Here is a 15,059-nt window from a genome sequence, read left to right as displayed (position 1 = left end):
GCCCAGGACAGGACAGGGACAGGGCAGGCCCAGGATAGGACAAGACAGGCAGGCCCAGGATAGGACAGGACAGGACAGGGACAGGGCAGGCCCAGGACAGGATAGGACAGGACAAGGCAGGCCCAGGATAGGACAAGACAGGGCAGGCCAAGATGGGAACATGCCCAGGATAGGACAGGGACAGACCCAGGACAGGATGGGGACAGGACTGGGGTAATGTGGGGAGCCAGCCTGCAGTCTACCTTGGTCTTCCTCTCCCTCTTGCCTCGTGCGCCCCCTTCTCCCCGCCTGCCGATCCTACCCCTGGCCTGTCATCCCTGAAGGAGGTGCGGTCAGACCAACGGTGACTTCTCATCACCCACAAACACTGAGGTCGAGTCTTCAAACAGCTAAAGGAGACGGCGGTCACCTGGGGTGGCTCACTGGGAAGCCTATTGCGGGGAGGGGTGAAGTGGCGACATTTCAGACCCAGAAAGCAAGCATGAGGCCCAGCACTGGCAGCGGCCCACCCGGAGGCAGGAGCCTGGCCTGAAGAGGAGCCGGACACACGGTCGCAGAGCTATAGCAGTGAGGGCTGGAGACCCTGCGGGAGCCGAGGCGGGGCCTCCTCCCTCTTCCTCCGCGCTCTGGGAGCCCCCACCCCCGCGCCGGCCTCGCCTCTAAGGGCGTCACAGGGGCCACAAAGGCAGAGGCTGACAAGGCCTTTCCAGGTCAGGGGAGGGCCGGGCCCCAGAGGAGGGACCGGTCCCTGGACACCGACGGGCACTGGTCACCTGCTGGCCCCGCTGTCTGTGGGTGAAGCCCGTTCCCTCGGAAACCTCCCACCTCTTCGGTGCCGGCGGCCTTCGCCACGAGCAGTGTCCTTTGCCAGAGGAACAATCAGGGCTGTGCATGAAGATACGCCGGGGTCTCCGCACTGGGTTTGGGGCCCGGGGCCCCAGCCCCGCAAACCCCACTCACCTGTGGCCGTGAGCAGCAGTGAGCAGTCCTGGCCATTCAGGTACTCCATGGCGGTGACCCTGGTGTACCGAGGGTTTCCGTTGTGGAAGTAATCCAGCTTCTCCCCTTTCTCCCAGTCCCAAAAACTTTGGGGAAGGAGAGAGGAAGGTCACTTGTCAGGGAAATGCAAACAAAAGCCACAGGGCGATCCCTCCTCACACCTGCCAGGGTGGCCACTCCCAAACCCACGGAGAGCCACGAGCTCCAGCAGGCTGTGGACAAACAGCCCGCGAGCGCGGCTGCTGGGCATTAGCACGGGGTTCCCCAGGCGGTCAGTCCGAGGGTGCCACGGGGCCCAAGGTCCCACTGCCGGGTGTGCTGAGACATCTGTCCGCCCACGTTCATCGCAGCCTGGCTCACAGCTGCCAACGGGGGGACGGCCGTGATCATGATATGGGCACAAAGTGACAGAGGACATAGCGCTGTGTCTGGGAGATGCTGAGCAAACGAACAGTACTGTGTATCACTGTTACAATTTTAAATAAAAATCATGACTGTCTATGAATCTTTAATAAAAATTTGTTTCTACTTTAAAGGGAGCTGTTAAAAATATAAACAGATGGGTGGCACAGAGTAAATTAGCATCTGAGAAAAAATTTAGCTCCTTTGGTATCGAACAGAAGCTACTTGAGGGCAGATCTCAAAGACTCTGTTGTCTGTCGTGATTTACTTTGTTGCTTCCTTTTCTTTTTTTTTTTTTTTTAAAGATTTTATTTATTTATTTGAGAGAGAGAGAATGAGAAAGAGCACATGAGAGGGGGGAGGGTCAGAAGGAGAAGCAGGCTCCCCGCCGAGCAGGGAGCCCGATGCGGGACTCGATCCCGGGACTCCAGGATCATGACCTGAGCCGAAGGCAGTCGCTTAACCAACTGAGCCACCCAGGCGCCCTGTTGCTTCCTTTTCTAACAAAATCAAACCCAATAAATCATCAAGGTAGACTTTATTCTATTTTATGTTTTGCCTTCCTCTAAGTTGAGTTAAAAGTAGACATATGTTTTAAAAAAATAAAAAATAAAGCCTGACCATATGAAGATACCGAAAAAACAAACGTGGAAATGACCCACGCGTCCATCGCTGCTTGGATGTGGAGCGTGGACGCACGGGGCTGCCACCTGGCCTGCACAGGGGACGTTCTGACACCTGCCACAACATGGACAGATGGCACTGTGCTCAGTGGGAGGGGCCAGACACACAAGGGCAGTTGAGGTCCCTGGGGTCTCCGTCCAGGGACAAAAGGTGGACGGTGGGTGTGGGGGCCGGGGGAGCAGAAGGCGGAGTTTGTGACTAATGGGGACAGAGTTTCAGTTTTACAAGACGGAAACAGCTCTGGAGGCGGGTGGTGGTGGAGTCTGCACGGCAGCGTGAATGCGCCTGGTGCCCTGAGCTGCGCACTTAGGTTATGGCGCGAAATTTTACGTGCATTTTGCCAGAATAAAGAAAAGAGGAATAACCGAAGTAAGAACACCCCTGAGCTCCTCCCCCATGGGGAGGTATGTTCTCCATGGCAAAAGGGCAACGCTTGCTATAAATTAAACTTGGTGTCTTATTGTTATGTTTCTTCACAGGTGGCTAACAAGAGTGAAGCCCTCGTGGGTGCGTCTCCATCGCGGTGCGGTTTGGAGGAGCCCACCACATGCGCGGTCGCCACCCTGCCCGTTTCTCCGCGGGTTCCCGAGCCCTGCCCCCTGCAGGACCCCAAAGGGCTCACGGCGAGCGGCTGTTACCAGCTGAGACACAAGCGCCCAGCGTACCAGATGCTGTCTTTATCAGCCACGGCCACACACGGTGTAAAGGGGTGGAACTTGACCACGGAGGGGACGCCGGGATTCCTGTTCAGAAATATCTGGTCATCCAGTTTTGCGATACCTGCCCAAAGAGACACACAGTGATGAACCTCAACGTATGGCACCTGGGACGATGTCGCGCTACCAGAACCGAAGCTGCACCTCCTGTCTGGGGACCTGGGAGGGCACCAGGGACACAGGCCAAGCAGGGGTGGGACGAGGGCCTGGCTCCCCGACCACAGGGTCCCCCCCACAGCTCCCAGCACGAGGCGGACACGCGGCAGGTTTTCAGTCAGTGCTTATCAACTCCCACGCGCAACGATGCATGAGCAAGCTCAGAGAAGCGCAATGGGGTGGGAGCTTATGAAGAAAGCGGAAGGGCCGCCATTTCTAACTCAGCTCCAGGTGGCAGCATCGGGCACGCACGCAGCTGAACTCCTGGTGGGCCCCTCAGGAGGGCGGTCCCTAATCGCCACAGATCACAGCGCAGCTGAATGGGGACTTACTCACTGGGCCCCAAATGCCAGCAGCAGGAAAGAAGCCCCTCGGGGCTCTGAAGGAGGTTGTTTTAGAAAAACAATTAAAAGAGGCTAAAAAGGCCAAGAGGCCAAGATAGGGTTAGATGTGTTTTTGGTGACTAATACGTGGCTGATCCAGAGCAGCAGGGGTGCGGGGCCCCTGCAGCATCTTGGTCTCGGGCACAGGCCTGGCCCTTGGGCATCCTGGGGGGTGCTGGCGCTGGCCTCATGATGACTTCAGTCCGTCACGCCCGCCCCATCCCCGTTAAAACAGTGAACACTGAAAACCACCTGGTAACAAGGTCGAGGGCAGTGTAACAGCGGCAAAAAGGCCCCAGACGCTGTGTCCGCGGTGGTGGCACGCTCTTACCGGAGAGCCCCTCACCCTTGGCCGCGGGTTTCTGGGGAGGAGCCCAGACCGCGGGCCGCTGGGAGACACTGGGGACATCTGGCTCCCAAGTCAGGGTGCACCGTGCGTATGTGACAACACGGTTCTGCTGGCCGAGGTGGCCGGGGCGAGGCTGGGCGCAGGTTGCCTGGCTAATCTACGGGCACCGTTCCCCTTCCTCATCGGTGCACAGTGGCTCTCAGAAAGAACAGTGCACACCAACAGGGTGCAGGTGGCTGAGCGGGACAGTGGTGTCGCCAGGGTCCCCTTCTCTGGGGGCCAGGTCCACCACACGGACCTCTCCATCTCCCAGTCCCACTGGCTGACGTCTCCGGCGGCTACGTCCAGGAGTTCCCCTGTGTTCTAATGAGGAGGCATCTTTTTCCCACAAAGACTGGAAAAGAGAACCCCTGATCCTGGTTCACAAAGATAGTTATTTGTTTTTGTCCAGAGAACCCAGCTGTTTCTCGAGAATCCCCAGCTCCGGTCAGGCCCCCAGCTCTGAGTGTGGCTTCCCCATCGGGGCCAGTCGGTCTCCAGAGGCCTAACCGTGGGCGGCAGACTCGGCTTCCCTGGGGCCCGGAGAACCAGGGTCCTGAGGAACAGCAGACCCTGGAGAAGACAGCCTCCCGATGCCCTAATTCCCAGAGCACCGGGCAGGCTCTGGCGGCTCTGTTCTCTCCTGGAGAGAAGAACGTTGTGGGGTGCGGCAGGCCCTGGCTGTGCATGTGCGCGTGGTGACTGCCGGGTCGGCAGGTGCCGAGTTCCGAACACTAGAGTGCTTCAAACCTAGCTGCCGACAGCCCCTTCACGGAGGCCTGGAGTTATGAACGGCCAAGATTAGTTTCCAGAAGAAGTGACTGTCCATGCTAAGGACATACGGCCCCAAGGCAATTCACGGGAGAGCGTGGGACATGGGCGGCGGAAGCGGCCCCTAGCGCAGCCCCCTGTGTGCGGAGGGCCACGGGGTGTGGCTGTGCAGCCAAGCATGTCTGAGGGACAGCCTGTCTCATGGGCCCGCACCCCCGAGTTGAAAAAGGAGCCCGTCACAATCACCACAATTTTAGAGGACAGAAAGGCAAGGTCAAAACAGTCAATCGATAGAATGGCCGAGAGCCCGTGACTTCCCGCTCTGTGTGGGGCCCGGGCAGCTTCGTCCACTGTCTGGTCGGCCCAGTGACCAGGGCCACGCTGGCTCCCCAGAAGATGTAAGCGCACCCCACGTCTCTGTGCACCCAGAACCGCAGGACCGGGTCAGCCACAGGGGCAGGAGCCGGGCCTTTATGGCTGCCCATCCCCCAGAGAGGGAGAGGCTGCCTGGCGTGCCGTCCCTGTCCCCGTCCCTGTCCCAATCACACGATGGAGGCCTGAGGCCACTCCTCCACGCCCCCTCCCCGCCACCTCATGCCGGGGGGGGGGGGGGGGGGGCAGCCCAGCCCTGCCGCAGGTGAGGCTGGGGGGCATGCAGCAGGGGCCATTTAGCATCCTTGGCAAATCTGGTAAAAGGTTTCGTAAAATGTGACTCAAATACAGCTTTGGTTGACAAAGAGTGATTATCCTGGGGACAGGTGGGGGCCAGCTGGACACAGCAGGGTGTCTTTGTCCCCAGAGAGAGCGCAGGCCCAGGGAGGAGGGGGGTTTGCTCCTTCCGCTCTGAAAATGGCAAAATGCACAACCCATGGGCCTGTGGGAGGCTGCCAGCCAGCCGGGGCTTCCCTTGGGAGGGAATGGCAGAGGGCTTTGGGGGGCTCCTGCGGCCCAGGGCGGGCCCCCAGCCTCAGGACTCCTGCCCCCCTGCCACTCCTCGAGGAGAGCCTGCGCTCCGCCTGCACCCCGCACCATGGTTGGCAGGCACCTGCCCCACTGAGGGCCCTCGGAGGCTCTCTCCCTCGCGAATCGGGGCGGCTTACCCTTCTGGATGAGCTGTCGCGCCTGCTGTCTGACCCGCGTGTTGCGAAGAAATCGCCACTCCCGTTCCTTGCGGATCTGACTCTCCAGGTCGTGTTCTTCCGGGATCTTCAACAATAAAAACACTGCATGAGCTTCGGCGGGGACCAGGGACAGCCACCGTGTTTCACCACGCCTCACAGACGCGGCATTTCTCCCCAACGGGAGGTCTGCGGCCGCCCTGCGCCTGGTGTGCCCGTGGGCACATCTTCCCAGCAGCACCTGCTCACTTCGGGTCTCTGGTCACGTTTCAGTGACTCTCCTAGCATCTCACACTGTTCGTTATCAGTACATTTGTTACGGTGACCTGGGGTCAGCGAATACGACTCTGAAAGCCCACATGAGGACTAGCATTTTTTAGCCACGAAACGTCTGTTAATTACGGTCTACACGTCGTTTTCTCAACCACGGTGCTATTGCATGCTCGGCGGACTACAGTGAAGGGTGAACGTGACCTTCACGTGCACCAGGAAACCAAAGCACGTGCCGACTCATTTACTGTGGTTCTCTGGACCCAAACCTGCAGCGTCTCCAAGTACTGACCCTGTTCCCGAAAGACAAGTCTGGGTTCTCGGGTCTGGCCGGAGTGCCTGCTGCCCGCCAGCAGGTATGACCGGCAAGGGCCTCCGCACTGTCAGAGAGAAGCGCCGGGCCTCCCTCCTGCGGTGGGGGCCGCTGGGTCTGGAGGCTGAGAGCGCCACCAGGGAGGGCGGGCTGCATGACGGCACGACGGCAGCAGAGACTCAGGGACACCCCAACCCTGGAGGCCCGTGCGCCGTCCTGCTCCTAGGAACCCAGCGCCCTGACAGGGGCAGCAGGGCGGCCACTTCCAAAGCAGACAAGGAGCTTTAGGAAGGCAGGCTTCAGGGAGAAGGAGCCGGTGGGATGCTGCAGGAGGACTGGAAAGCAGGTGGGCGTGCTCAGGGACTTCTGCCTTTATTCTTTCTCTGATGCCAGGAAGGAGCTGAACTGCTCAGCTTCACACGAGCTCCTGAGAACCCAGCACTCTCTCCGCCGAGCAGCAGCTTCAGAGACTGAGCTCATGTCCCCGGAAATAAGCAGACGCTATGCAAACCAGCCCGCTCTCTGTTCCTTGAGCAGAAAGGCCCATGTGCGTGCACGTGGTGTCTACGAGAGGCCTGCCCCTGGCCAAGAAGAAGCCAGGACTGAAGTCTCCTTGTGCAATAAAGGTGTATTTCCTTAATCCTCACACGTCATCAAGTTAACTCGATGGACTCAGACTCCCTGCTCGAAAACCCAGGGCTGTGAAGTCCCAAAAAATCAGAGAAATGAAACAAACAAGAAACAGCCCTACTTGCTCTTGGCTGAGCCGAGCAGCTGAGCTGACCTTGACCGGCTTGACCATCTCCTGGTGGTCGGCGAGAAAACAGTGCCCGGGCACAGACAGCCCACACTCGGTATTTACACACTGTTTCCTCTGCTGGAGAAAGCACCAGATGGCGGACGGCGAGCGTGGCCACACGTAGGTTCTCCTGCGCAGGCATGGCCGCGAACGACAGGTCCGTACGCAGACAGGAGTTGGGGCCCGCTCCGGCCGGCTGAGGCATGAACACAGGTACAGCAGTTCTCAGTCTGCGCCCGGATGCTCCGCGCCATCCAATTACAAAACAAACACAAACCGCCCGGCCTCACTTCTGCGGCCTGCGGGTCTCTCTTGTCAGCATTTCCTTGCTCTGCTCCTTCTTTTTTTCCTTAAAAACCAGAACCCCACACCTAACAAAATAGCAAGAGCTGTAACAAGGACATCCAAACGTGGAGAAGACACGAAGAGATGGTGTCAGCCTCCACAGAATGTTTGGTGGTCTGGAAATAACCCCCCAGGGGCAGACAGGGTAGATCGCGGGTTTCTAACAGTTAGTTGGTTTCGTTTGTGACAACTTGGAGCTTTTATTAGAAAAGAAATGACAATAATGTCGAGTGATAAGAAGAGCCCAGACAAACAGACACCTGCAGCGCCGAGACATCACCCTCTGATGGAGTCTGGTTTCCGTGGGAACGTGCCAGAGGAAGCGTGGAAGGTGCTCTGAGCAGGAGGGGCAGGAGGGGCACGGAGTTCCTGGATGCACGTGCCCCAGGGCCCAGGCAAAGGACCCGGGGCCCAGGGACAGACCTAGGGCTGTAAGGACAAGTAAAGCGTGGTGTTCCCAGGGCAACGTCTACTGGCATCCACTGTGTCTGCCCCCACGGGCATGTTGAGCTCATCCAAGGACGGTCACGGCTGACCTGCACACGGCTCTGCGGCCGCGGCGGGCACCTGTCTGGGGACAGTGCGCTAAGAACCCCCGGGATGAAGCAGCAGGGTGGGAGAGCGGTAGGTACAGTGTGGGCGTGGAGCAGTGCTGCATGATTAGGGTTGTGACACCACGGTCCCAGCAGCTCCTGGCTTCTACATAGAAGCCAATTCCCACCCCTGAAGCTTCCTGGGGATGCGGGGGCTGGGCCTCAGGCCTGGCTTGTCCCTGGAACAACTGGGGGCAAGGATCAGTGGGTCCCCCAAAGGCAAAAGGGGGACAGACCCTGGGAAAGGCTCTTTAACTTGATGCTAAATGCTCAGACCCTGAGCATCCTGTTTCTACCCACCAACAGGGCCTGTTCTGACGACACATCCCAGTGCCTCGGACCTGCTTTTCACCTCGACACTTTCTATGATTTTTCCGGTTGTGTGATAACAAGTCCCCCTCCCCAGCCACAAACAAGGAAGGGGGCTCTGGTGCACAGAGAGGTGGTGGGTGCTGGTGACATGGCGCTCCTCGGATTCGGCCAGGCCTGCTGTGGGCTGGCACCCTGGGCCACTGGTGGGAGAAGCTCCGAGGTGAGGCTCGGGGTGCCCTGCGTGCAATGGGGCCCAGATGTGGGCACCTTCACCATCTGACTACACTTCCTGTGGAGCATCAGGCCGATGGAGGCGGAGTCCACGTGCAGGACACCCACCCTCTCCTGGTGGAGAACAGAGCCCAGCCCTGCTCCGTGGCCCTCTATGGTTGGCCTCCCCCAGCCCCAGGCTTCGCACCGCCCTGCTGTTCTGGTTTGCCTTTTCTGGAATGTTAGGTAAATGGTGTGTGTGCAGTCTTTGTATCTGGTTTCTTTCTTTCTTTTTTTAAAGATTTCATTCATTTATGTGGCAGAGAGAGTCACAGTGAGAGCAGGAACACAAGCAGGGGGGAGTGGGAGAGGGAGAAGCTGGCTTCCCGCCGAGCAGGGAGCCCGATGCAGGGCTCGATCCCAGGACCCTGGGACCATGACCTGAGCCGAAGGCAGACGCTCAACGACTGAGCCACCCAGGAGCCCCTGTATCCAGTTTCTTTCAATGACGCTTGAGGTTCATCTGTGTTGTGCGTGTATCCATTTGGAGAACCTTCTCAGGTGACTGGTATTTCTATGATCGCATCACAGATCATGCAACAGGTGAAGGACATCTGGCTTCTGTCTAGTTTTTGATTATGAATAAAACCACTATAAAGACGCACACACAGGTTTTCCTTCCTCCCGGGGGAACGTCCATCCAGCAGGGTGCTGGGTTGTATGGTAAGTGTACGTTCAATTTTATAGGAAACAGCCACACGTCTCCAGAGCGTCTGTGATACTCGTCCTCTGCACATGGACGACAGTCAGATGCTCTGCGCCCTTTGTCCGCACTTGGGGTCGACGGATCTGAGATGTTGGCCATTGTACGGAGCGTGCTGGTGTCCCCTGCGGCAGCTCGCGCCCCCAGTGACCACCTGCCTTAACATCACGCCTTCTCCGTGCTCCTTTGCTGTCTGCACACTTTCTGGCAAAGGGTCTCTGCCAACCTTTTGTCCGTTGTTTGTAATTGTGTTGTGTTCTTCTGTATGGAATTCTGGGAGTTCTTTCTGTATACCAGATGCAAGATTTTTATCAGATATGTGTTTTACAGTATTTTTTTCCAGGCTGTGGCTTATGTTTTCATGTTCTTTTTTTTTTTTTTTAAGATTTTATTTATTTGCAAGAGAGACAATGAGAGACAGAGAGCATGAGAGGGAGGAGGGTCAGAGGGAGAAGCAGACCCCCTGCCGAGCAGGGAGCCCGATGCGGGACTCGATCCCGGGACTCCAGGATCAGGACCTGAGCCGAAGGCAGTCGCTTAACCAACTGAGCCACCCAGGCGCCCTGTTTTCATGTTCTTAACAGAGACACTCACAAAGCAGTTAATATGACGAAACCCACTTACCATTTTTAACTTGTGTGGCTTATGCTTTTTCTGCTTCCCAAAGATCCATTGCCTAATAGGCCAGAAGGGGCTTCTAGAAGTTTCCTGGCTGTAGGTTTCACAGCAGGACGAGATGCTCTTGGGGTTAGTTTCTGAATATGGTGTGGGAGATGGAGTGACATTCTTTTCCTGGGCAAATGGATGTCCAGTCACTGCAACTCCACTTGCTGAAAGACCGTCCTCCATCCGTAGCTCTGTGGAAGATTGGTGGGCAGGCCATGCTCCGTCTCGGGATCTGTTCTGCCCCCGCCCGGTCCCTTCATCTGCCCTCCCCATTCCACTCCTGACTGATGTCACCGTGACTCTTGAGATCACAGTGCGAGTCTTCTGATTGTGCTGTGACAAAACTTCTTTGGCTATTTTAGTTTCTTTGCTTTTTCCCATAAATTTTAGAACAGGCTTGTCGATGGAAACAAAACCTGCTGGGGCGGCATCGGTGTGTGCGCCAGGTTAGGGAGACCTAATACCTTCACGTCACCAAGCGCTCCGGCCCACGAGCACGTCTCCACTGGTCAGGTCTCCGCGAATTCTTTCATCGGTGTTTTGTATTTTTCAGCATTTGGGTCTCTCGTGTATTTTTTAAAAAAGATTTATAGTTAAGTATTTAATGTTTTGGGGGTGCTATTATAAGTGGTTTAATTTCAATTTCCAGTGGTTCACATAGAAATACAGTTTTGATACAATGACTGTGTATCCTGCAATCTTACTGAACTCCTCTATTCTAGCAACATTATGCAGATTATTCAGGATTTCCTGCATACACAGTAGTGCTGTGTGAGCAGGGAGAGTTTTACTTCCCCTTTCTACCTGCATGTCTCGGTCCTCCAGTAGGATGATGAATAGGAGCAGTGAGATCAGAGAGCCTCGCCTTAGTCCTGGTTTTAGAGACAGCACATCCCGTCTTTGGCCAGTGAGAACGGTAGCTGTGGGTTTTGTAGGTGTCCTGTACGAGGTAAGGAAGCTTACTTCTGGTCCTCGTTTATGGAGAGTTTTATTGTGAATAGTTGTTGAATTCTGTCAAACCCTTTTTCTGTAGCTACTGGGATGATGAGAGTGTTTCTTTAGTCTGCTGATACATTCAATTACATGAGTAATTTAACAGTGATTCAACTTTGCGTTCTTGAGCTATAATCCACTTGGTCAGCAGTGTCTTGTCCATTTTATATATTGCTGCATTTGGTCTGTTAACATTATGTTGGGGGTTTTGAGGCCACGTTCATGAAGGACATTGGTTTGTGTTTTTTTATTCTTGTAAAGTCTTTGACTGGTTTTGGTATCAGAGTAATGCTGCCCTCATACAATGAACTGGGAAGTATTCGCTCCTTTTATTTTCTGCAACAGACTGTGTAGAACTGGTATAATTTTTTCCTTAAATTTTGGTGGAATTTCCAGTGAAACTCTTCTGGGCCTGGAGCTGTCTTTTCTTTGTGGGATGACTTTACAAACTCATTTCCCTTCACGGATGTAGGACTATCTGGGTTCTTTACCTCGTGTGGAGTGAGTTCTGGTAGTTGGTGTCTGTCACGGAGTGTGTCTATTTCGGCTAAACCATTGAGTCTGTGGCTATGATGTCTCGAGGCCACTCTGTCTGTCCTTAAGCCGGCACCACACTGTCCCCCCTTCCTGCAACTATGCAGCAGGGTTTGAAATCAGGAAGCTTGGGTTTTTTGTTTTGTTTGTCCTTTACAACATTATTTTTCTTCAGCGCTATTCTGGGCCTCCTGCATTTCCGTCTGAATTTTAGTCTTAGCTTGTCAGTTTCTGCACATAAATGGCAGCTGGGTTCCTTCATGTCATGGGACAGCCTGCTCCAGAACACAGTTCTTTCTGGCCACACAGACTGTACAAAATCGGACGGTGAAGTGACAAGAAGCCAAAACTGTCCTGGCCGCCACGTGGTGGGGTACCTGGTCCCCCAAGCACGAGCTGCACTATGGTGTGCGTGGTCACGTTGGGGACAGTTCTGTTCTCTGGTGAACATCCCAGTTTCCTACACTGACCTGTGACGCGGTTTAGGGCTCTGACTTCTGAGGTACAGTCCTAGCTTTGAGCTAGTCTTAGTTTACGTGTGAAACAGACTATTAAAAAAGCTCCTAACGCGTTTATTGCATGCGCGTCATTAGATGATGAATTAAATTAATAAAAGAACACCCTTGTGAATAGCACCTGGAGAAAGTAGAACAGTTTTTTAAAAATTACAATGAGATAAAAACGCATCCTCTTCTAACGTTTAGAAAGGGTCTCTAATGAATGTAAGAGAAGGCGTTTACTTACTCGGTGACCTCCTGACTGCCTCCTGTGGGCTACGCGGGAAAAACCCGGAGTGACAGCTGCGAGGACCTCCGTCCCCAGGACATGGCAGCGTCCACGCTCCGGGTGCTGCCACGATCCCTGCTGGCGATGTGTGGGACCCTCCCCAGCGGACACTCCCGGACACACTGCGACCTCACAGAGAGGGCACGAAGGCTGCGGGTCTGCAGCTAACGGGAAGCGGGGGAAGCTGACTGCAGCCGTGCACGCGGGCAGCACGGGACCAAAGCCCCAGGCCTGCACTCAGGAAGCGGCTCTGCGTGTGCCGACCGTGCTCCTGGGAGGCGCCCCGTTTTAGCACTGGCCGCAGTCCCCGCGCTGATGAGAGGAAACCAGACCCTGGGAGGACACACTCGTTTTCAGGCTTAGAGGAAGGAGCTTGGTGACCTGTGCCCCTTCTCCCTGCCGTCAACGCGGACGGCTGGAACGGCGTTTTTCAGATGTCAAGAAAAGCCGCTTATCACCGCACCGAGAAACCCCCGTAACTTACAGGCGCTGCCACTTCAGCGAGAGGCGTAGCAGCCCCCCCAGGGCTCTCAGCTGCTTGGCCTCGCTCGCAGGAGACTGTGTCGGGGAAACCGAGCTTCTGCAGATACTGAACAAAACCCCAGAGCCCCTCAAAGCAGACTGTACTGAGTTCTAAGGGTTGGCTTGCTACCCACAGCACCAGGGCCCCCGCGTCCTGGTGCAAATCCCAGCACTCGCTCACTCGTTCCTTTCTTAGCGAGGGCCCGGGTGGTGGGCCAGGCGCCCTCCTGGTGGCAGCGGCCAGCATGCCGAAAGCCCTGAAGGTAGCACAGTCCTCCACCGCCTCCTGCGTTTGCCTCTTTTGTACTTTTGTCCTGATTGTAAAGGTACCTGGTGCTTAGTGTGAAAAACACGGAGGAGACAGAAAAGGATAAACACGCTCGGTGCCACGCTGACGCATCACCCGAGACCCGCCATCAGCCTGTTGCTTCAGTGCGTGTTCTATGTGCAGATGCGTGTGCACTGCGTTTCCAATGAGGACCACTCTGTAGCTGATGTACGTCCTGCTTTTTTCCCTTTCTAAAAGCTTTAGCACGAGCATTTCCTTAAGAAACTAATTTTCAAGCTTAATTCTTTAATAACAATAAACATCGTATCAAATATTCTGTCATTGCTAAGCCTTTCTCCCCACGTTGGGTGGATCCTAGTTTTCGCTACAGTAAATAACACGCGGATCATCCGTGACTCTGATTCTCTCCTTGAGTCGATTATCTCAGCAAGTGAATTACCGTGTGGAAGGGAGCAGCTTCTCATGGCTTCTGATGCCTCCTGCCAAACCGCTTTCTGGGAGTCGGGTTCAGTTAAAAAACGGAAGGAGGATCTCCCCCCAACAGCAGTGGGGCTCAGTAAACTACAACTCTGTCGTCTGCCTCAGGTCCCGACAATGACAGTCTCGTGTTTCTACTGACAAAAATCAGGGTCATGGGGAACGAGGAAAGCAGGACAAAAGCTGTCAGAAAGGGTCCAAGCTCTCCTCGAGTAACTTGCTCAGATGTGTAGCTTGCCACACGATTGAGAACAGGCTGCAGTTTCCAATGCTCTTTACGAGGAAGAAGAAGGCTTTCTAAGAAGGTGCTTCACGGGAAACTATGCACCGCCCCCCGGACGCGCGGCTCGAATCTGTGGCGACAGGACACGTCTCCTGCGGGGCCGCGGTGGAATGACGTACTAGAACCGCTCCCGGTGGACGGGTCTTCGAGACAAGCCCGCTCCTCAGCACAGCAGCCCAGAGCCTGACCGCGGGCTGCCCTCCCCAGGAAGCGGCCTTGCCGAGCAGGACACCGTGACGCACCTGTCTGGGCGGCTCAGAGAGGCTGCGCTGGTGTGGCTTTTCTGACAAGACAGGAAGGTAAATGAAATCTGTTCCTTTTGCTGTTTTGACTGTTCACCGTGACGGCCATTGGGGGTCGCCCTTCAGCAGTTGTAAATGTGATGGGATGGGAGCCCCAGAGGGTCAGCGGCTGGGCCATCGGGTGGCCAGCTGGGGCAGTGAGCAGACCTGGCAGGGTCAGCCATCGGCTCGGAGCAGAGGGCTCAGACCACTGAGGCCAGAGGCCGGGGCTCTTGGGGAAGGAAGGAGGGCAAGAAGGGAGCCGCGCAGCGCTCTGCGGACCCCGGCGTCTGCGTGAGGAAGCAGACGGCAGGCCCACTTTGCACCCGGGGCGGATGCGCACGCTACCTTCATGACAGGCTGGGCGAAGTACCGGGCACTCCAGTCACAGAAGCCGGTCTGTGTCGTGGCCGAGACGAAACTTCTGTGTCCAGCGGCGTCATCTGCATCGTCGGTGGTCTTCAGGGGCGTTTTGGGAAAGGGGGAGAGAAAATAGAAAGAATAGTCTGATACTCCACACACCTCTTTGTGCGTTCGAGAGGACTGGAAAGGAGACAAAAATCAGTGGTCTGGCTGCTAAGAACGTTTCTCTGCTGGCCTCACGTCTGCATCCTGGTGGCAAGGGACCCTGACTGTGTGGCCGGGGCTCTGGGGAACCCATGTTAGGGAGGGCCATGGAGTCTGCGCTCAGGGGACCGTGTCCCCCCAGGGCTGGCCACGGTGGCCTGGGCTGCAGAGCCTGTCACTCTTAAATTGGATGCACAGGCCAGGCGCTGTGAGGCCAGCAAGGCCCCCAAGGCCTCCATGGTCTGGTAGGGCAGGGACTGCCGGCAATCTGGCACCCAACTGTGTGAAGTGGCCCCGGCATGGGAAGGACATGCAAGTATCAAGACTTAAAGTGCTTGGTGCTGCTTTACTGGATGACACATTTGTTTCCCATGGCAGGGCCTACGGTGGCTGGGGTGGTGGGACTGAAGGCGCTCCTCAGAGGGGGGCCCCCATTATC

General features: G+C 56.0%; 1 protein-coding gene across 2 annotated transcripts in view; it reads right to left on the bottom strand.

Annotated features, from left to right (window-relative positions):
• The window catches only part of RPTOR (regulatory associated protein of MTOR complex 1), a 333,104-nt gene that overhangs the window by 19,542 nt on the left and 298,503 nt on the right, over positions 1–15,059 (bottom strand). For both annotated transcript variants that reach the window (XM_021680930.1, XM_044921442.1), the window contains 4 exons: positions 14,402–14,512; positions 5,600–5,705; positions 2,751–2,865; positions 961–1,085 (listed from right to left, as the gene is read on the bottom strand). In XM_021680930.1, the coding sequence (XP_021536605.1) occupies positions 961–1,085; positions 2,751–2,865; positions 5,600–5,705; positions 14,402–14,512 (457 nt within the window). The remainder of the gene's footprint in view (positions 1–960; positions 1,086–2,750; positions 2,866–5,599; positions 5,706–14,401; positions 14,513–15,059) is intronic.

Source organism: Neomonachus schauinslandi, chromosome 15 (assembly GCF_002201575.2).
Source record: "Neomonachus schauinslandi chromosome 15, ASM220157v2, whole genome shotgun sequence".
NCBI classification, from domain to species: domain Eukaryota; kingdom Metazoa; phylum Chordata; class Mammalia; order Carnivora; family Phocidae; genus Neomonachus; species Neomonachus schauinslandi.
The sequence above is the reverse complement of the archived record's forward strand: the minus strand, read 5'-3'. Positions and strand labels throughout refer to the sequence as shown.